Source organism: Sminthopsis crassicaudata, chromosome X (assembly GCF_048593235.1).
Source record: "Sminthopsis crassicaudata isolate SCR6 chromosome X, ASM4859323v1, whole genome shotgun sequence".
Classification (NCBI taxonomy): domain Eukaryota; kingdom Metazoa; phylum Chordata; class Mammalia; order Dasyuromorphia; family Dasyuridae; genus Sminthopsis; species Sminthopsis crassicaudata.
Genome location: NC_133623.1, coordinates 26664698 through 26686292, shown reverse-complemented (window position 1 = coordinate 26686292; position 21595 = coordinate 26664698). Strand labels below are relative to the sequence as shown.

The 21595-nt window shown below is 47.0% G+C and overlaps 1 protein-coding gene across 4 annotated transcripts in view; it reads right to left on the bottom strand.

Annotated features, from left to right (window-relative positions):
* Positions 1-470: 470 nt before the first annotated feature.
* The window catches only part of ZDHHC15 (zDHHC palmitoyltransferase 15), a 92324-nt gene continuing 71199 nt past the window's right edge, over positions 471-21595 (bottom strand). Inside the window, exons 11-12 of one of the 4 annotated variants that reach the window (XM_074277267.1) lie at positions 12188-12266; positions 471-7022 (exon numbers count right to left, since the gene is read on the bottom strand). In XM_074277267.1, the coding sequence (XP_074133368.1) occupies positions 12220-12266 (47 nt within the window). In that variant the 3' untranslated portion in view covers positions 471-7022; positions 12188-12219. Of the gene's footprint in view, positions 7023-11487; positions 12267-21595 lie in introns of those variants that run through there. The other 3 variants (XM_074277268.1, XM_074277269.1, XM_074277266.1) reach the window with 3 other exon arrangements.

Below are 21595 nucleotides of genomic sequence, written 5' to 3'. Positions count from 1 at the left end.
TTCAAGCCATTCCTTTGTTCTCCATTTGGAGTCCACTGCTCTGATGCCTGGGCAGAGTGGACACTTAGTGTCAACTAAATTGAAGCTCGTCTTCCTGGACTTGTTTCCTTCTGGGACTAGATGGTTCCCAAGATTCCTTCTGTTACTGGAATAGTCTCCACTTGGTTATCACATGGAAAGCCCCAGGAGGCAGTTTCTCCATGCCTCTCTCTCCACCCTCGCTATGGTTGTTATATATTGGGAGAATTGTGCAGGTTGGCATTATCCTAGCAGAGGAAGAGGGGTCTGGACTAGGGCCTGACTTCAGCCTCCAGCACCTTCTGCTCTAGTAACTTGGCCACAGTTTAAGAGCTTGCTCAAAGACCTCCCGCCACCCAGGAGCCATGTGGGCCACCCCTTTTTTTAATATAGGGCTCTCCTACATGGCCTCTGAGATCCCATCTCGCTTGAACTCAAAAAAAACTGAGCAATTTAGTCAAAACCATATTATTTTTAATGCAGTGAACTGCCCAAGAGTATATAAACTCCGTACATTTCCTACAGAAGAAACAAATCCAAACACAATAGAAAATGACACCGAAATATTGTACATACAGTACTGAAACTTACGAACTTAGTATTGGTACTATTAAAACTTTATGCACGGAGCATCCAATGACCAATAGATGGGAAGGGCTTGACAATTAAACAACATAATGCTGTATGCAGAAAAGTTTTCACAAGAATCCATTTTTGAAAAATATTTAAAAACCAGTGTCAACATCACTAACATGAAGTAACCACTCCAACAGCTGTCATTTTGGCTGCTTTTGCTTTCAGGAGAAGCGCTACCTGGTCCCCTGGTTGTGAAGATCGGGTGTGGGGGGGTAACATGGAGTACACAACACTCAGAAGTCCGTTTGGCCTTAGCGGTGTCCATGCCCATACTCGACCAAATGGTAAACGAGGTGTTCTGAAAAGAGTAACTTGGATAACATGCTCTACTTATAGTAATACACCTTGGAAATTCTGAGTGCAGGGCTAATGTACACAGGGGCAGATAAGCATTTGATTGGATGATGCAGGGACACAGTGAAGACAAATTTGAGAGGTATCGCCCTCATTTCTCTCCAGCTTTTGCCATGCTGCCACTGACTACAGAGATGGCATAGCTGATGGCAGTGATTATTAGTTATGTGGAAGGTTTAGTATAGTGAGAGCTGTGTTAGCTGGCACCAGAAAGAATAGCCAGGATCCATCTTCAGTCTAGCTAATGAGAATGCTGCAGTATCAGCTGCAGCGAGGTGCAGCATCACATTCACAGTACTGGATAGGGGGAATAGGAAAACCTGGGTTTGTGTCCAGCCCCAGATAGTTACTGGCTGTGTGAACCGGGGAAGTCATTTATTCTCTGTCTGCCTCAGTTTCCTCATAATAATAGCACCTGCCTCTCCCAGGGTTGAGGATCAAATGAGAGAATGTTTGTGAAGCATTTTGCAAATCTTAAAGGGTTATTTCAGTGCAATAGTTACCTATTATCAGCACCTTCTAAAACGCGAGGTCCAATTATTGTAGGCAAAGTTAACTTTACCCCGATACTTTAGGCAGGTAAAAAGTAGAAAGGTCCAAGAATCCCTAAGAAGGGACAACTTGGGGAGAAACAGTTGGGTTGAAGAGCAATGGCACACACTCCAGGTGATTCTCTTTTTAAAATGACCAGGCCCAGAAGCAGAGAACTGAAGTCATTTCCCTGGGCCATGTAGCTATAGAAATACATATGTTCTTAACAAACTGTAGCTTTAACTTCTTGAATTGGGAGGGCGGGAACCAATCCACATGGATTTTAAAAATCATTCTGGTGTTTGTAAAATGCAAGAAGAGGAATACATAATGTTTTCCCAGCCATATGAGTGTGGGTCTATGACTGCCCTCCCTGATTTAGGAAAGTCCCAGATGAGGAATATCCCCACCAACACAAGTCCACCGAGAGTCCAAGGGTCACCCAGTCAGTACCTGGGCTTTGTGGGCAGCTAATTGGGTGCCAGCCTACAGATTGTGAATGTACACCACCTCTCTGGCCAGATGGGTAGAAATAAACTTTTCCATTTAAATTTGCCTGTCCTGGACTTTGAAATAGCCTCAGTTCAGATAAGGGCCTGAATTGAAACTGATTCTAAGCTTTGTTAATTCTGAAAGCAGGGAGAAAAACTACTGGCGTTTGGGGGGTTTTAGAGGGTAGCATGGAGGTTTCTGGTTGTATGAGAGAGGGCAATAATAATTAACAGCTAGCATTTCTATGGTGCTTTAAGCTTTACAAAACACTGTACATAGGTTTTTCATTTGATTCTTACAACCACTTTGGGAGATAGCTGCTATTACTATCCCTCTTTCACAGACGAGACAAGTGAGGCAGATTGAAGTTATGTGGCTTGTCCAAGATCATACAGCTGGTAAAAATTTGAGGCAGATTTTCAATCTCTGGTCTTCCCAATTCCCAAGGCCTACATTCTCTGCCCTGTGCTGCCCAGCAGCCTCTCTCTGCTGACACTCTCTGAGTCTGTAAGACAGGGGAGTTGGTATTAGTGACCTCGAAGGTCCCTTTTTGCTCTGACAGAATAGCATTCTCTAAGTGGAATCAGTACGACAGGTCCCAGGAAGCGCATGAACCCCACACTGGATTCCATCCCATCTAATGGGGTGTGTGGAAACAGACAGAACATGGACTAAGACTTTTGCTTTTTTAAGGAGACAATAGGATTGGCTATAAGAAATAAGAAACCCATGCACACACATGTAATAGATTAACATGGGAAAGCACAGCTTGGCAGTCTTTTGTAATCAATGTTCAATAGCTAGTCAGAGCACCACATACAGTCACATTGGCACAGATGAAACCAAGAAACGGGGCGGGGGGGGGGGGGGAGCATCAGTAGCAAATCTGCAACCTGACCTTAATTGCTGAGTGAACAAACGGTGACTTGGTTTTCTTGCTCACGGGGCCAATTCTCTCTAGTCCAGTGAACATATTACAGAGAACAGAAGTTTTTGCCCTGGCCTGTGGGTCCTTAGCTTGGTTAACTTATGGGAGGGTCATTTCCCAACTGTCACATTTCCTCTTGTTCCACATCTGCTACAGAAAGCCCATTTCTTGGTTGTTCCTTTCATCATCCCTTTCTAATGCTCATGAGGATGGCCCGGTGACTTTCTAGCCTCTCACTTGTAGCATGGTACAGGAGTCGGCCTTAGCTTTCTCTGGGAAGCGAATGGTTATCAGCTATGTGCTTTTTGGAAGGGCCGGTTCCTTGGTACATTACGCTTTGTTCTCATGCAAAAGGCTACTATCTGATGCTGTACATTTTGGCTATGGTGAAAGAAATGCAAATGGACTGCACCTCCAAAGCTAAGTGAGGCATAGTGGTAAGAGCCCTGGATTTGGGGGCAGAAAACCTGGATTGAAGTCCCAGCTCTGCCACTTTCTTGTACTCTAGGCCTGTTTCCTCGTTTGTTAACTGACACGATTGGGCCAGGTGATCTCTAATGTCCCTTCACATTCAAAATGCTCTTTTCTCTTTCCCACCAGTTATATGGAGCTTGTGAATTGCCAAAGCAAGCCATCTCCCAGAAGTTTCCAATCATCTTGTATGGGATGCTTTCTGCCTGATGGAGGATTCCTGGCCCAGTGATATCAATGTCACACCATGTGAGATCCTGGGTCCTAGGATCTAGTGTTGAGTATGCCCTCCGAGCTCATCTAGCCCAACCTCATTTTACAAACGAGGGAAGTGTGACTCGGGGTCCGGTCACAGAGCCGGGAAATGGTAGAGCTGAGCCATGGACCTCGGGCCTTTGGTTCCCAAGCCTCCGGCACTTTCCACTTTGAGCCACCCTCAGAAGTCGAGGTTCAGGAATGCAGAGGGGCTGATAGTCACCAGTAGAGAATGTTGGGGGCCCTTTCATCAAAAAGGAGGCATGGAGTCCCTCAATGCATCTGATCCCACAGCATTTCTGAATGAGCCAGCCTCACCTAAGTAGACAACACCTAACTTCTCTGAGCCTTCATTTCTCTAGCTAAAAAACCTGAGAAAGTCATCTCCATCTTGTTGCCCCATAAAGGAGAAAGGCATTCAGGGCTCTTGAGATCACAGGATATTTAGGAATACTGGGGGGGAGGGGGTCTGCCTTCTCATTTTTAGTCCTGTATTGGACTGACTGAGATGAGGACAAGTAAGGACTAGCACCTTTCAGCTTTAGGCTAGGTTTCACAAATGGGAAAGGGGAGAGCAAATGGCCGGAGCACCAAGTGGCACAGAGTCCATAAGAGAGACAGGCCTGTTGCTGTGGGCTTGGACCAGGCTTGGCGTTCTTCACCTTGGGCACGCTACAGGCCTCTCTGACAATCTGGTGAAGCCCACGGAGCCCTTCTCAAAGCCATCGTCTTAGACAAGTAAAAGAAGACATGTAGGATCACAATTGTACAGAAATGCGATCATCAACATAGTCAAAAAACAAGTTTGTGGAGCCCAGGTCAAGAACCATCAGATCAAATGATCGGTAAGCTGCCTTCCAGTTCTAAACTTGTCTATACAATTGAGGATTCTAAGCAAACACACCAATCTCTTTCTCAGTAGGGCTTCTGGTTTGGTGCGGCAGTCAACTCTGAGGTGACCTCTAGAAAAGCCAAGGTATGACTGTCAGATGCCCGTAGAACCAAGATGCCAAACCGTGCCTTATTTGGCTTCCCAAGCCCTCCAGTCAAAACTTGGGAGGGCCTGACGCTACTTTTGTTCTCCTAGGATCCCTTGATTTCTGGGAGGGGAATACTAATAGATGCCAGGCGTGGGAGACGTTGACTAGCCTGGAATTGTTTTATCAGAACTACTGGCAGAAAAGGCAGCATGGCGGGGCAGAAAGGAATAGCCAGGTTTAATTCCCAGCTCAGCTGCCTCCCTGCATGACCTCACACTCAGGGTCTCTTGGTTTCCATGCCTTTAAGGTAAGGGAGGCTAGATGAGGAGACCTTCATCCTCTTCCAATCTAGGAGAGGGAAGGCGGGGGGATTGGCCCAGGTAAGAGTGGGGTTTTCTCTTTCTTCCTGGAGGGTGACATAGCAGCTATCATTTGGCTTCAGGATTTCAGAAGGATCAAGAATCAAACTTGTGACAGTACAGCCAGAACAGTCCAGCTTTGCTCCCGAAGCTGCCTTGGCCCACAGGGTTCTGGCTGGGCTGAAAACCGCCCATCTCCTCTTCCGTGGGGCTTCGGCTTCCCTGGACTTGGCCCAGCAGCTGCAAGCTTTGCTGAAAGCCCAGTTCTAGGAGCTCCATCCAATAAGCACAGGGGCCTCAAAGGCTGGGATAAAAGACCTTGGCCTTCTCTCTTCTCAGCAGCTGGGGACAAGAGGCTTGCCAGGGAAGCTGAATGAATCAGTACTCCAAGGTATTAGGATAGGCTAAATGGCTTCAGCGTCCACATACTGTATTGAGGACAGGGGAGACGGTGATTATAAGGAAAAAGGGCAATGAATGGAAACTTCAGGAGCCATCCTAATGGCCGAGCTCCCAGTTAAGCTTTGAGAAGGTCAAAGGCCTGGCGTGATACTGCTCAGTTTATCAATGTCTATATGCTAACCTGGGTGAGTAACACAAAACTTTGTTGTGGTGGGAGCTCTAGGGTTAATGGTTACCCTGAAACTTGTTTCTTAGGAAAAGGATAGGGTTAAGGTGGAAAAAATGGTCCCCAAAAACCCATGGCCCCCAGTTCAAATCAATTGTTTCTCAGTTCTCATTAAGCCTTTTTGTGAAGTTTAAGAACATGGGGTGCATGTATATGTATGTGTGCAAATGCACACAGGGAAACATTTTGGGGGATGGAAATGTGGTAGAGAAAGTGAAACATGGGAGGTGGAAAAGTGTTGGGGGGAGTGTTGAGCATCTGACACTTGCCCTGAATCTGAAATGCCTTTATCTATTTGTTCCCATACCAATAAGGTGGAGAGGAAAGCATACTAGACTGGGAGTCCAGGACCCTGGGTTTAAATCCTTCATCTGCTGTGTAACTTGGGATGGCCAATCAGTTCTCTTTTCAAGGCCTCAGTTTCCTTTGCTTTGATGGAAGGTGGGGCTAAGTGTGTGTGGACAAGATGATGCTGATGACTCTTTGTAGTTGGGATATAATGTTATCCTATCTCTTGGGCCTGTGGTAGGATATGGTGAAAGTACTGCATCTTTGAGGGGGAAGATCCGAGCTGCGGCTAGACTTGTGGGCCTGATTCACACAGAGAGCCTGGGGCCAAGGAGGGAAAATATGGCAAGGGCTTCCCATAGTGCTTCACTTCTCTAGGTATTCTCAGCATGTGGAGATCTCAGAAATTGGAAGGTTCTGCTTGGTCTGAGGATTGTACTCAAGAGCTCTGCCATTTTGGGATGGGGATGGGGGTACGGGGAAGCTTGTGTCTCCACAGAAGCTCCAGGGAAAGCTCCAGCCTTGGTTCTTAATCTTGGTTCTCCCAGTGATCAGCCATTCACCCTAATGCCAGTTTATGTACACAGCCTGCACCCACACATGTACTTTTGCATATGTATAAATGCACATACACACACACACAGAGGCGCATGCAGCACACATACTCAAATGCCCCTCACACACCACAATGCAGGGGCTTCCTGGGCTTCCCAGGTCAAGGGTGGGGGGCTCTGAGGAGGAAAGCATCTGCAGCCCAGTGGGCATGCCAGAGCTAATGGAAAGAAGCCCAGTATTACATTAAGACCCTCACTGACTGGGGGCGGGAAAATGGGAATAAAGGGGAAAGAGAGGCGAGGGAGGATTGGCCTGGATCTATGGCCACCAACCTGCCAAGTGGAGTCACTACATGAAAAGAGGACTTGGAAAGCCCTGAAAAATCGGTACATCAAGCATGGGAAGGGACATTTCCACATTGTGAGGGTTTTGATCCAATCATACTCCACCGTGGTGTTGTCTGGAACACTGGGCATCTCCAGATCTCAAATTCTGCCAGCCTCAGAGAAAGGAGAGGTGATGGGGGCCTGAGAAGAAAAACCAGACAGGTTTGGATGAGCAAACAAGGGCTGAAGTTGAGGGGCTGGGGTGGGGAAATCGGGTCACTTTGACAAGCTTTAATTTCCTCATGGCAAAGTGGGATTCTAGGGCAAGTCCCTTCCAGCTCTGCCATCACTACTCAAGGTCACGCCCACATTTGCCGGCCCTTCCAAGAGTGGTTGTCCTCTGGGCCTACTTTGAACAACCTTATGGAAAGTCTGCTCGAGATGTGACATTCTAGCCTCTATTCTAAAGGCCCACGTAGTCTCTCCTGCCTCCTATACCCTCTGGTATTGTTCACTAGTGTCTGACTCTGTGACCCCACGGACCACAGCCACTGGTGCTGTCCATGGGGTTTTCTTGACAAACAGTGAAGTGGTTTGCCGTTTCCTTAAGGCAAACATTAAGTAATTTGGCCAAGATCATATGGCTGCCAAGGGACTGAGGCTAGCCTTGTTCTAGAGTCTTTCTGTCAGCAGGTCCAGTGCTGTATCCACTGAGCCACCCGTCTCATTCTCTGGTACAGGGCACCCCTGATCATTATTGTTTTAGGTGACATTCTGTATTCTTCGGTTTCCATTAGATCCAGCTCCCTCTGAGAGCTGATATTGCACATTCTAAGGTAGTGCCTGGGTCCAATCCTCTGTTTAATGGATGGGCCCAGTTTTCACCTTTACTCTCCCAACTCTGCCACTCCCTCTTTAAAGGTCCCTCCCAAGTCTAACAGACTCTGTTCCAAGGTACCTTGTAAAAAGTTGAGCTTTTAGCTTTCCCGTGGCCCAGCCATGCAGCAATATACCGTGTGATATTCCACTGTTCCTCCCCCCCACCCCCCCCCATTCACTTGTGGATGCGACATCCTCTGATCTGGGACCTCTCCTGGCTTTGCCGTTCCCTGTTCTAAAGTAATGGCCAAATGTGATGGGCTCTAGCTAATCTGTTCTAGCTTTGATTTCCTTGAAGGTTCTACTCAGCTCCACCATGCTTTTTAGGGCCTTTCCAGCTCTGCTGTTCTCTCTTCTAAAGCTCTCCTCTAAGCTCCCAGAAGTCCACAGTCCACAATGATCCTTATTGGTTTGGGTTTTCTCTTTTCTAATGCCAGCCAGGGTTTCAGCAGGCCTGGCATTCTGGGATGTAGGATCAGCCTTGAGTGGTCAGCCCTGTCATTTTCTTGGTTTTCACACAGTTCTAAAGGCCCCTTCCAGCTTTGAGATATTCAGCATTTAGTTTCGCTTTGAGGGCAGCAGGTGGTGCAGTGGAGAAGGAGCTGGGCCTAGAGTCCTGAAGACCTGAGACCAAGTGTGACCTTAAGCTCTGGGACCCTGGGCAAGTCACTTCATCCCCAAGATGCTTCAATTTCCTCATCTGTAAAGGTAGCTGTAAAAGAAAACAGCCAGCCCCTCCCAGTTTCTTTGCCAAGAAAACTCCAAATGGGTCCTGAAGAGCTGGGCACGACAAGCACAACAACAAGGTTCCCTTCAAGGTATGTCATTCCCTGTTATCCAAGATGTGATATTGTCTGCTCTAAGAATCCTTCTGCGTGTCACCCTCTGATTCAAGGTCCCATTAAGTTCGACGTTCCCTGTTCTGAGGTCTCCTCACTCTTAGTGTTTTTATGCACCTCCAAGCTATGATGGTTCAAAGTCTAAGGTCCCTCCCAGATGGTACAGCCTCTGTTCTCCATTCCTTCCTGCTGCTGCTGCTCTTGATCCTCTAGCGTTCTCTTATTGGACAGCCTTGACTCTTTTAAGCTCCGGTGGTCTGTGTTCTAGGTCCCTTCTATCCTCTTCCAGAGTACCTTCTGGCACTAAGTCTTCTCTGTAGTAAGGCTATTTGAAGCTTAGAAATGATCTATCGTAAAGCCTCTCCTCTGACCTTAGCTGCCTCTTCGTGGGAAAAGTCCACATTCCAAAGTTTTGGTCTCAATGTGACATCCCTTGTCACATTGGTCCCTCCCGGCTCTTAACATTTCCCAGTCCCTCCTCAAAGGTTGTTCCCAGTGCTGCCATCCTCTGAGGTTCCACATCCCCTCTGAATATGCATGTTTTCCATCAGAGGACACTGTCCAGCTCCCCTATTATCTCTTATAAGATCCTTCTCAGTTCTGACAGTGACAGTGTTCTAAGGTTCCTTACCCCTCTCCAGCTTTGTGCCCGGCTGCTTAATAAAATGCTGGTTGACTAATAAGTGTGCCATTCTTAGGTCCCCTGACCTCTGAAGGATCATGGGATGTTTTTGGTTTCCAATGACAGGCCATTTTCTGATTTAGGGCTAAGTTCTATTCTGATGATCTCTTTTTGCTCAGATTTTCTCTTATCTAAGAGCTCTTCTGGCTTAGCTTTTCTCATTTCTGACGCCCAGCCCTGCTCCAACATTTTCTGCTCTAAGCTGTTCCCCCCGAGTCCCCAATCTCAGATTCTTTGTCTGAACAGCCCTTTCAAAAATCCCTTTCAGCCAGAAGCTTCTCTGTTCTAAGGTCTCCCAGTTTTGACCTTTTCTCTTCTAAAGTTCCTTCCTAATTCTGCCATATGCTGTTCCCTCCAATAATGTACCATTTTCCATTCTAAACTCCTCCACTCTGGTGACCTAACCAGTTATAAAGTTCCATTTCCTGCCTCCAGGACTTTGCACGGGCTGGCTTTCATGTCTGAAACGTGTTCCTTCCTCACTTCTGCCCCCTTGAATCCTTGGCTCATGCAGAAGCGAAGAGGCCTTTCCCAGTTTCCTTAGTTGTTAGTACCTATCCTTATATAAATCCAATTACTGTATATTTCTTTTGTAGGTATCTCGTCTTTACTGGGAAGCATGTCGTAGGCCTCAATGTAGGCCCTTACTTCTTCCCTAACAAAGCGTAAGAGCCTTTAGCGTGATAGTATTAATAAAAGCTGGCAGTTATTTCCAAAGTGCTCCTTCCTCTCTCCAAATCCCAACTCTTATACTCTTGGTTCTAAGATCCCTCCCAGCTGTGACATTTTCTGTACTAAGGCTCTAACATTCTCTATTCCAAGTTCTCTCCTGCGCGATTCTCTCATTTTTCCCTTATCAGGGAATGCAGGCTGGATGTTCTCTGATTTAAACCCCTTCTGAGCTCTGGCATTCTCTGTTCTAAGCTTCCTTTCGGTTCCGATGGTCAGTGTTCTAAGCTCCATACCAGGTGTGGCAGTCCATGTTCTATGGCCATTCTTTTGTACTGGGTCCCTTCAAGTTCTGTGTCCCCTGTGTTCTGGGATCCTTGCTAGCTCCAACATTCTCCAACTTAAAGTTCTTCTCCTTTCTGGCAGCTTATGACTAAGGCTCCTTCCAGCTGTGACAATCTCTCTTCTGAGGTCCATCTCATTTCTGACGATCTCAATTCAGTCATGGCTGCCAGATCTGCCATTCCCTGTTTCAAAGTCCTGCCAACTCTTGACATCCACCATTCTCTATTGTAAGGTCCCTCCTAGGTTTGACAGTCTAGATTTTTCCTAGTTCTGATATTTATTCTCAGTTCTAAGGCTCATACCTGCTCTTGCATCAGTCAGCTCCTACATTCTTTGTTCTTAGCTTGTGACAGTCCATGTTTTAAGGGCCCTGCCAGAAGAACCATTCTTTTTCCTAAGGTTCTGCCTACATTCTCTGTACTAAGGGCCCTTTGAACTCAGAAATTCTTTGTTCTAAGTACTTTCTTTTATCCCTGACATTCACTGTTCCGATGTCCTTTCCAGGTCTAACACCATCCATTCTAATATCCCTTTCCGTCTCAAGGTTTTCTGTTTTGACATACTTCCCACATGTGACAACCTCTGTTCTGAATTCTCTGAATCTTGTTTGAAAGTTCCCCTTTAGTGTGATAGAGCTTAAGAATGTCAGAGCCAGAAAAGACTTCTTGGTTCTAAGAGTCTTTGTTCAAATGGGCTTTCCTAGTTCCAAAAGCTTGTTCTAGCTTCAGTATTCTCCCCTGCCACCATCTGGCCCCAGCATTCTCTATTCTAGGGGTCCTCACAGATGTGACATCTGTTGTAAGACCCTGCTGCCTCATCTTGGACAGTGTCTGTTCTATGGTTGCTTCCGACCGGAGCTGTTGCTGTTCCAAGTTCTCTCTTGGCTCTGGCATTGCTGGTTCTCAGGTGCCTCCCTGCTCTGATGTTCCTTTTAGCTCCTGCATCCTGTTCCTATCATTTATCAGAAAGCTGCTACTCGGAACTGCCTGGCAGACCTGTTACTAGAGTTCCCTCCCGCTTTTCCTGTTGGATTACCCAGGTTTCTTTATTTGGGAGTGTTGTGAGAAGAAAGCTGTTTACTTCTTCCCTAACAAATTACTTTCCAATGAGAATCCCACGTGCAGCGTGGTGTGCCGCTAGTTAACACGTTTGCAGTATTTGCTCAGGGGGCTAGGGGAGGCTGTTCTTTGACTGTGAGTGGGGGGGGAGGATGGTAGTAAGTAGGATGGTAGTAAGTAAAATGGAGCCAGAAGAGAACAATTTATATTTAATCTTGATCATTTCAAGTAGCGGCTCTCCCTGTCCTAGGTTGAGGTTTGAAACACACAGTGGGAAAACTGATACCTCGAACTGGATCCAGGATCAAGGGCAGCTAGAGACCCCTACGTCCATCTGGTTCTGAATCGGCACATGTCAGAGAAAGGAACCGAGGCCCCGGGAAAGGTCAGGTTAAAAAGTGGTATTTGAATCCGGGGCCTCTGACTTCCGAGCCAGTTTCTCCTGGACCTTGTTGCCTTTCTTGTTGGGTAGCTGTGCCTTTCTGAGCTCAACTTTCCCATTTGTAAAATGGGCAAAACCACTGTGCTTATAGCTAGAATACACTAGGTAAAACAGACTACTACAGAGCCGGGAATTCTTTTTCTCAACTAAACCTTGCAATGCAGCTCTTTTGCCAAGGCTTCTTGGGTGGTACTGCTGTGGAGCTCCCTGCTCCCTCCCTCTAAGTCCAGATACTGTTTGTCATATGATTTGGAACTGGTTCAAGATGAGAAGCGTGGTATGAATGGAGGGGCTGTGAGAATCCTTTGAAGCATCCCCTTCGTGGAAATGACCTAGAGAATGATTATGCGAATGACACAAGAAATGACTTGGACCATGATTCACTGGGCTGAGGACTTCCTTCTTCTCCTCCTCCTCCTCCTCCTCCTCTAGTGCTCTTTCCCAGTACTGACCTAGTGGACAGAAGCAGGAGATGGGGAAAGTGCTATGTCTCCATTTCAATGGTAAGCGATGATGAGCTTTCCGGAAAATCTAAAATGTGGAAAAAGGAAACAGGTGAGATGCACAGCTCATGGAGTGGGTTGGTCCAGATCAGGCCACACTGTTTGGATGGGATGGTTATGGAGGAAAGACACAAATCACATGTGAATGGAAATGCTCTGGGGACTTCGTCCAGGGCACTAACTGAATACAGCTCTCCCCCTGAACCCCACGGATGTGCACGCACGGCTCTCTCCCCCCCCCCCCCCCCCCCCGGTAAAGTACAGATGAGCGAGGGTGATTCTTGCCCTGTGGAATGCAGTTGTGAGGCTAGCCGTCCAGAGTGGGGCCAGATGGGCACAGCTTGCCCTCTGTGGGGAGGTACAGTGTCCATATCACAAGGGCTTGGTGCACGCCACGGAGCAGGCACTTGATAAGTGCTCATTTCCTTCCCTCCTTCCCAGATCATGAACTCCTCCAGGGTGGAGACAGCCTTTCACCTTTCTTTGTATCCCCAATTCTTAGCATTTTGCCCGACACTTACTAGACACTTACAGCCTGACTGAGCGTCCAAAGTGGATATGGGAGCCTACCTTTCACCTGGGAGACAGGGGACCCGTGAGTCTAGTCCCCATTCCCAGAGTGGGTTTGTTCCTTGGTGAGTGGCCTGGGGGCAGCTAGGACTCTGAGGAGAGTAGGCCTGTGATACAAGGCCGAGATACAAGAAGCCTAGTGAACCCTTCCACTTTGGCTGGAGAACAGAGCCAGCTAGGGCAGGACAGACCCGCACCCTGGCATCGGGCAGTTTGTGGAGCTAGGAGATGGCCACATGTCCACGGGCTCTTAGCTCTCTGAAGCTGCTTTGTGGCAGATACACACAGTGGGGTACCTGGCTTCATCCCTAGCTTTCTGAGGACCGGGCTAAGGTCAGAGACCTGAGAATGGACTTTCTCAGCCTAAGACCAGCCCACGGTAAAAGGCCCTTGTGGAAGCTGACCTGCCCGTTCAACACTGGTGGCCTTTGACCCTCTTTCTACTCTGTCCCCCACCCCATTCAAGGACTCCATTGACATTGGTGTCTACTGACAAATGACCCAGGACCTCACTGGTCTTAAGCAAAGCTGATTTTGGCTAATGGACGGCCTATCTTTAGACAGATATAATACATTGGCCCAGTTCATCCTTGAGTCATTTTTGTCCCTCGTTCCATGCCATTTAAGAAGCTTTGCCATAGCCCGTATAGCCAGAGGCCAGAGCAAGAAGGCTCTGGACTCAGTCTCCACCTGAACCCACCTAGGGGGGTGTGTGTACCTCCCTCACAGTGAAACACACATTGAACTTGGAGGTTCATGGATCAGAAATTGAGAGCTCAGAGGAGGGAATTGAGGAGAGGAAGGTGACTTGCCTAATGTCACACAGCCAACTGCCTGGATGGGGGGACTCCACATGAAGCAGCCTGATACCTGACTCCTCATCCCAGCTATGACTGAGCAAGGAATCTAGTCACATGGAGCCTCAATTTCCTCTTCCATAGAAATGCAAGAGTCTTTGCCTAGGTGACCTCTGAAGTCCCTTCTAGCTCAGTATCCCACGCGCTAGTTCCTTGGCCTTCTAAGCATGTGTCTAATGAGCAACTGGGCTTGGCTGGGCCATCCGTCTCCATCCCAGTCCCAGAGATAGAGCCTCCCAACCCAGGGGTCGGTAGGCCCCTTGCTGGGTTGTAAAGCACCGGGGTTTGATTTGCTGCCATTATCTGATCTCTACCTGCTCCTGGCTGCCATTCAGCATCAGGCACTATATCATATCACTAATGGGATTTATCTGGAGCCTGGCAATTTGGAAAATATCTGGGCCTTATTATTTTCTGTTTGACACAGTCAAGGCCTCCGGTTATTAGGGCACTTTAAGCATTAGTGCATTTCTGCAGCGGAATGAGATGATGAGAGCTGAGGAAGCTCAAGCTTTAGCATTTATGAGACACGTCTTTTGCTTCCCTTCTTCTAAAGCTTGGTGGCAAAAGCAGATTCTATACTAAATGGGCATGTGAACTGGGCAGTGGTTTTTCCAAAGTGACAAGTGGTTTCTTCAGGGAATCCCTGAGGCTCCCAAGTTGGGCCGTGGGATTTAGAGCTGGAAGAGACTTTCAAGATGCCTGAAAACAACCATTTTACAGAGGACAAAGCCAAGGATTGCTCAAGTTAGAGGGGAGAAAGAGTGCTGTTCCCATCCAGGCCAGCAGTGCCCCAGAAAGATAAGCGAGGGGGAGGGGCCTTGAGAACCTCAGAGGCAGAAGGCTACAGGAGCATGGAATGACCTTCCTCAGAAGATGAGCAAACCCTGATGTTACTGGCTGAGGTGGCAGATTTGGCAGAAAAGCTCAGTCTCCTGGGGGGAGTCTCATCTAGGGGTCAGGATTTCCAGAGTGGGCCAGTGATTTATCCGAATACTAAATTAGAGTAGAAATAACACTGATTCGGGATCAGTTCCTAACTCTGCCGTTTATTAGATATGAGACCTTGGGCTGGTCCCTGCCTCAATTTTTTCTTCTCTATAATCTCAAGGGGTTGGATTAGATGATCTTTCAGGTCCCTTCCAACTCTTGAGCCTGCCTTCTGGGCCCAGGAGGCTCAGAGGAAGGCAGCCACTTGCCATCAAATGATCCAAGGGCCATGTGCTCAAGGAACTTAAGGGAGAAGGAAAAGCAGCAGGAGACACTCACCTGGAGAGTCCTTTGGTTTTTTGGCTATATAAAGGATGGAGGATGAGTACTTAAATACACTCCATCCTTCCCAGACTGCTGTTCTTCCAGGGAAAGACAGAAATATAAACCTGAAGAAAAAGGGCCAAGGAAGCATTCATTTGGTTCTGTCTAGGCCAGGGTCACATGGGCATGTAGTTGCTCTGGCCTTTGGGTCTCTGGGGCAATGAAGCGTCTTTCTGATTCTTATTTACATTTATGATCAGAGACCGAGAGTGGGATTTTTATATTCTCGAACTGGTTACGGCAGTTGGGGAAAATCACTTCCCTTTTCCTTATTCTCCTCATCTACAAAGCGTGGCTTGGCCTAGATGAGCCCTAAGGTTTCCCTTGATCTGAAATTCTGTGTCCCTTGTTCCAAAGGCCATTTTTTAAGGGCGCTTCCAGCAATCATATGCTATTTCGAGGATGGTCCTGGTTCTACCATTGCCAACCCATCCTGCATCTTTTTTTGTGGCTTGTGCTTCAGCCTTCTCTCTGTCCCTCACACACGACGCTCTAGTTCCCACCTCTGAGCCCTTGAATTGGCCATCTTCCAGGCCTAGAATGCACCATCTTGGCTCCCCCAAACTTTTCCCTTCCTTCAAGACAGCTCAAGCATCTGGCACCTTCTACACGAAGCCTTTGCTTTTATCCCTGCTTCCCCAAATACATTCCATCGCGTCACTTTATTTTCTATATAGTCCCTGAGGACATTATTTGTGTTGTCCCCTTCCAAACTTCTTGAGAGTACGCATTCCTTTGTTTTGGTTTGTGCTCTTTATGCTTAGCGCAGAGTAGGGATTAAATGTTTGGAACTCTTGGTACCCATATATTCCAATCCTTCTAATGAGTGCAGATGCAGAAGGCTTATTCTCTGCCCTCATTATAGCCTGAGATCACATTAGCATAGCATATTTCTCTGGCACATTGGTGACTCCTGTTGACATTGCAGTCGTCCATTGAAAGCCACAGCTCGTTTTCTGATCAACTGTTGTCTAACCACCCCCACCCGTACTTGGGACTTGGAGTTTTTTGAATCCCAGTATAAGAGTTTACTTTTAGCTCTTTTGAATTCTGGCCACTCCGATTCAGCCCGATGCTCCAGCCTGCCCCAAGATGCCTTTGGATGCTGACTCTGTCATCCAGTGTGGAAGCTAGCTATCTCTTCCTACTTCATGGTATCTGCAAATTGGATGAGTGTTCCATGGACCCATGCCTTTATGCAGGTCATTGATAATCATGGCGAATGGCACAGAGACAAGCAGAGATCCATCCCAGCGGAGAACCTACTACCCAGATGATACCAAATGGTTAATGGCTCCAGTCAGGCTGGGCCATTCAATTCATTCTGAGTGCTGCTTCTATTCCTGCCTAGTCTACATCTCAACATCTTTTCTGCAAGAATAGTATAAGAAACTTCATCAAACAATTGGCTAAAATCTAGGGAAACTCTGGCATTTATTATCCTCCAAACTGCTAGTTTTTATAACCCTGTCAAAAAAAAAAAAAAAAAAAAAAGGAAATAAGGTTCTTCTAGCATGACCTCTTCTTGATTAAGCTACTCTGGCTCTTTAGAATGATCTTGTCCTTTTCTAGATAGTAAAAAAAAAAACCATAGAATTTTTCCAGGAACTAAGTTCAGGCTCATTAAGGTACAATCTGAAGCCTTTGTTTCTTTGTTTTTTAAATTGGGACATATTATCTTCTTCAGGTCTAGGGTATCCCTCTTGTCTGTGGTTTTTCAGGTAAACGATAAGATTATAGATCAAGAGATTAAAATAGACCATATAGGCCATTGGATCTAACCCCCCCATTTTATATACCAGGAAACTGAGACCTGGAGAAGTTAGGTGACTTATCCAAGGTCATACACTTAGTAAATAGCAGAGCTATAGGATTTGAATTAGGGTCTTTTGACTTCAAATTCGGCCCTCTTTCCATTCTAGGACATCAGTACAGGCAGTGCTGCCATTTAGGGAGTGGATCCCAGGAATTACTTCTACCTAATGAGGGCAACTGAGAAATGTTAAGAGTAGGTTAGCTACAACTTGGTTATCCATGTTCTAGAGTAATGGAGCAAGGAGGAAGAACACCAGAGAAAAAATGCCTGAGTGAGCAGAGGGATTTGGCTGCAGAACCGACTGAAAACAGAGGGCAATGTAGCTAGATTTTACACCTGCCACTAGAGGGCAGTGTCTCGTAAATTTCACACCCAACTTCAGTTTTATTGAATGCCGCCATATTACTGACATTCTCTCAACTTTGGCCCTCTTGCAAGTTACAAGGAGACTTTTCCTCTGCTCCTCTCTGGGATCAAGAACTGCTCTAGAGACACAGGAAGATTTTTTTGTGAGGGGAAAGGGGAGGACTGAGTTTTAATGGGGGCATTTCTGAGTGGAGGGAAAGAGACAAACCGCACTGACCTCCATTTTTTTTAACAGAGAAAAGCCTGATTTTCTTACCATTTCCTCCCCAAGGTCCAGCCTGGCTCTCTGTTGGTTCAGATTGAACCTTAACAAGATCTATACTCTGGAGAGTAAATCGTAGCAAATATGAATTTTATAACCTCTCCTACATAGGATGTGGACATTTTGTCAAGTATGTAATTTCTGTATGAAAACATATGGAAGGTAAAGTCTTCTTGAAAAAACTAAGAATATTTTATTTTTCCATATTTCTATGTAAAATGAATTTTAAGATTTGTTTTTTTAAGAAAGTCTTAAAGACTTTAGGTTGGGATACCTTTTACATTGATGCTCATGAGAGCATGAGAACAAGAGACTAAGATTTTGGGTAAGGAGAGAAATTATAAACTTTTTTTTTTTTTTTTTTTTTTGCTGAGGCAATTGGAGGTCAGTGAGTTGCCCAGGGTCACACAGCTAGGAAGTTAAGTGTCTGAGACCATAGTTGAACTCAGAGCACCAGCCCTGAAGTCAGGAGGACCTATCTACTGTGTCACCTAGCTGCCCTGAAATTATAAACTCTAGAGTGAAAAGGGATCACTCCTAGCCTTATGCAGAAACCCCCCTTACAGGTGGTCAACTCCTTTGCTTGACAACACCAGGGAGATGAAAAATGGCAACCCTTCTTCTTACTGGGTCTTAGAGTTGCCTCTTGTTAACTTCTACCCCCTTGTTCCTAATTCTGTCTCCTTGGGCCAGTGAGAGCTGACATTTATATAGGACGTAAGGGTTTCTGATTTCAGATGCCTCCTTCCCTGATCTGTCACATTCGTTTTGGTACTGATGTCTGTTCACAAGCCAGGACTCCGCAAGAATACCGGCATGTCCACTGGCTCTTCTGTTTCTCTTGTTATGGAGTGAGAGCTGGCCTGGGAGCTAGGGAAGCTTCGGTCAAGTCATCTCTCTGTAAGTGCTAACTGTATCACCTTGGGTAGGTCACAGCCTTTTAGTGCTCTAGGATAGTCTGAGATGGGTTCGAAAGCAATTTTTGGAGACATGGACTGCTTTGGCAGTCTGTTGAAGTCTATGGATCTACTCTCCAAATGACATTTTCAAATAGGGAGAAGTGAAATTTCAGGTAGTGAAAGAAAGGATGTCATCTTTTCCTAAGTATATGGGAAATATGCAGACTCCTTGAAATCTCTCCATAAACCCTGAGGGGGAGGCAGAGCATGGTCTGCAGGTTAACACCCCCCACTCCGCTTTATTTAGTAGTAGGAGTTGTAGAGAAGGCAGTGACCTTCATGAGGAGAGGGACTTTTCCTCACCTGGGAGTTCCCTATGCCAGTGAAATCCCAGGGCCAGGCACCATGCCAGTCTCCAGGGCCAGGGTAATGTCAGGTTGTACTTGGATTGGATTTATCCTTTAACCCCTCTAACTTGTCCTAGGCTTGGGTCACAGGCCAGCTTTTCTACCCTAGACTGACGCTGCCTCCTGTGGCGAGAGCCCTTCTGACGGGTGCTGAAGCCTGCTCCCCACATTGGGACGGCTGAGCAGTGACATGTCTCTCTTGGGGACACAGCCACAGGGAGAATTTATTTTTCTTGACCACGAATGTTTGTTCCAAGGGTTTTGTCTTTGGTTTTTTTCTAGTGGAGGGAATGAGAGGGAGAGAAAACCAATTTTTGTTCATTGAAAAGAAGTAAGATTTCAGAACAAAAAGAGCCCCTCGTCCAGGCGGGTGAGAATTCCTGGCCCTGGAGAGCTGCTCCTCCATTCATTTCACTATCTCCTCCAGCAGAGAGATTAGGCTGTTGGGGGCTCGGTACAAGGATGGAGATCAGCCTTAAGGACACCTTTCCCTTGCCAAAAGAGACCGTCTCCTACGAAGGTGTACGAGGTCCTGGGGTGGGAGCCTGTGAGTCAGGGTCCTCTTGCCCATGGGCTGGCCTCACGGGGCTTTGTCTAGGAAAATGATCCTTTGAGAAAGATTCAAAGGCTGCCTATGACTTTGAGGTGATTGCCTCTAAAACTGCCTGGACGGACTTCTGAACAACAAAGCTCTTCATCTAAAAGGTCTCTCCCTCCCACAGCCAGTTGTCCTTGTTCCCCATTCTTGGAAGGCCTGACTCAAGGGAGGGAGGGGGAAGTATATCTGAAGAGGAGGTGCATTTTCAAAGCTCCCACAAGCCCAGCTTTCATCTGCCCACAAACTTCCCCAACCCTCCATTGCTTTGATCGGAAAGCATTTGGCATGACGCTTGGCACACGGTAAGCCGAAACATGCTTTGTATTTGATCGATTCAATCTGCGCCCCACCAGCCCTGTCCGCCTTCTTTGTCACTGCCCCCTAATGTGACCTTGGGAGACTGGGCCAGGCCTCTGCCAGCGCGACCCCCAGCTGCCTCACATGCTCTTATCCCGGACCAATCCCTGTCTCTTAAATAATAGTCTCTTTTGCTTTTTGCCCAATCTGAATCTCATTGTCGTTTGGCCATTTTTCAGTTGAGTCTGACTGTGAGCCCATTTGGGGTTTTCTTGGCAAAGATACTGGAGTGATTTACCATTTCCTTCTCTGGCTAGTTTCACAGAGGAAACTGAGGTAAAAAGGGTGATGTGCATTGCTTAGGGTCACACAGCAGTGAGTGTCTTTAGTCAAATTGGAATTCAGGAAGATGAATCTTCCAGATTCGAGGCCTGGCACATTGCAGCACCCCCTAGCAGCCCGCCTTGTAAAGCCCACCTCCTCTGAAGTTTCCCTGACCATAGCAGCCCATCCCACAATGATCATTTTCTGTGCACTCCTACAATATGGGTCCTCCTTAGTCTTGAGGTGGGATGCCTATCATGATATGATGATTTGCTTAATGCCTCTGAATTGAACTTTCACCTCTATGCAGATGAGTCCCAGATGGACATATCCAGCCCTTGATTCCACCTGGATGTCTTGGCAGCAGCACGGCCAAGACAAAACTCATTTTCCCACCTAAAACTGCCTTTCTTCCCAACTGCCCCATTTCTGTCAAGGGTACCACTAATCTCTCAGTCACCTAGGTTCCTAACCCGGGAGTCATCCTCGGCTCTTCGTCGAGGCTCGTGCCCCATGGCCGATCAGTTACCAGGTCTTGCCGAGTCCATCTCTAAAGCATCCCTCTAGTCCGTCTCTTTTTTCCTATTCCCCCCACAACTTGCTGTCTTGTGCCTGGCCTACTGTCTGTTTGAACCACTTTCTCTTCACCCAGTCTTGCTTTTCTCTAACCTATCCTTCTAATAGTTTCGCTACCAAGGTGATAATACTAAAATAGAGATATATGATCGATATATTCCCTTGCTTGAGAAATTTCAGTGGCTCCCCAGCACTTCAAAGATGCTCTGTTGGGCATTTTAAAGACCTCCATAGTCTGGCTTTTGCCTATCTTTTTCCAGCTGCCTACACATGACTCCCTGTCATGTATACTACACTTTAGCCAAACTAGTCTACTTGCTGTTCTCCCATCGTGGCATTCAGTCTCCCCGCTCTGTGCCTTTGCACAGGCTATACCTTCTACCTGAAATGTTCACTCTCCTCACCTCTTGGAACCCTAGTGCCCTTCAACACTCAGCTCTAGTGCCTGCCTTTGGGAAGTTCTTTCTGACTAAACTAAAGCCCTCCACCCTGAAATTATTCTGTATTTATTTTTTCTGTCCCCAATGGACTTTTCAGTGGATATGCAGCCTTCCCTTTGTACAGCGGAAGCTGTCTGAGGTCAGGGATGGTCATTTGTATACTTGTAGCTCGATACCTAGCATTGTGCCTGGCACCCAGTAGTTGCCTATTTAGAACTTCTTGGTATTGATCACGTGTGTTTTTTTGCTGTTGGCTGAATTCTCACGGCTTATCTCTCTCTACTTGAGAGCGTAACCTTAAGATATTTAGACCTGTAACTCCACAGGTACGAGGAGCTCCCAAATGAGAAAAACCCTTCTTCCAATGCGGGGCCGCTCCTTCTCTGTGGCTCAGTTTTGGAGAGCTGCCAAAAGCCCTGAGAGACTTAAGCCAACACAGCCAGGCCTAGCGCCCAGGCTTTCCTGGCTTTGAGTCTGGCTCTCTAGCTATTCTGCCTGCCCCCAGACCCCAGAGTGAAGCAGAGGGCCTGGAACAGAGCAAGTCGCTAAGTTGGTTGCTTATTTCTCTTGCCATTAACAGCAGCTAGAATGACAAAGCCTTTGGCCTTTCCACCTCCAGCATGGCAGATAC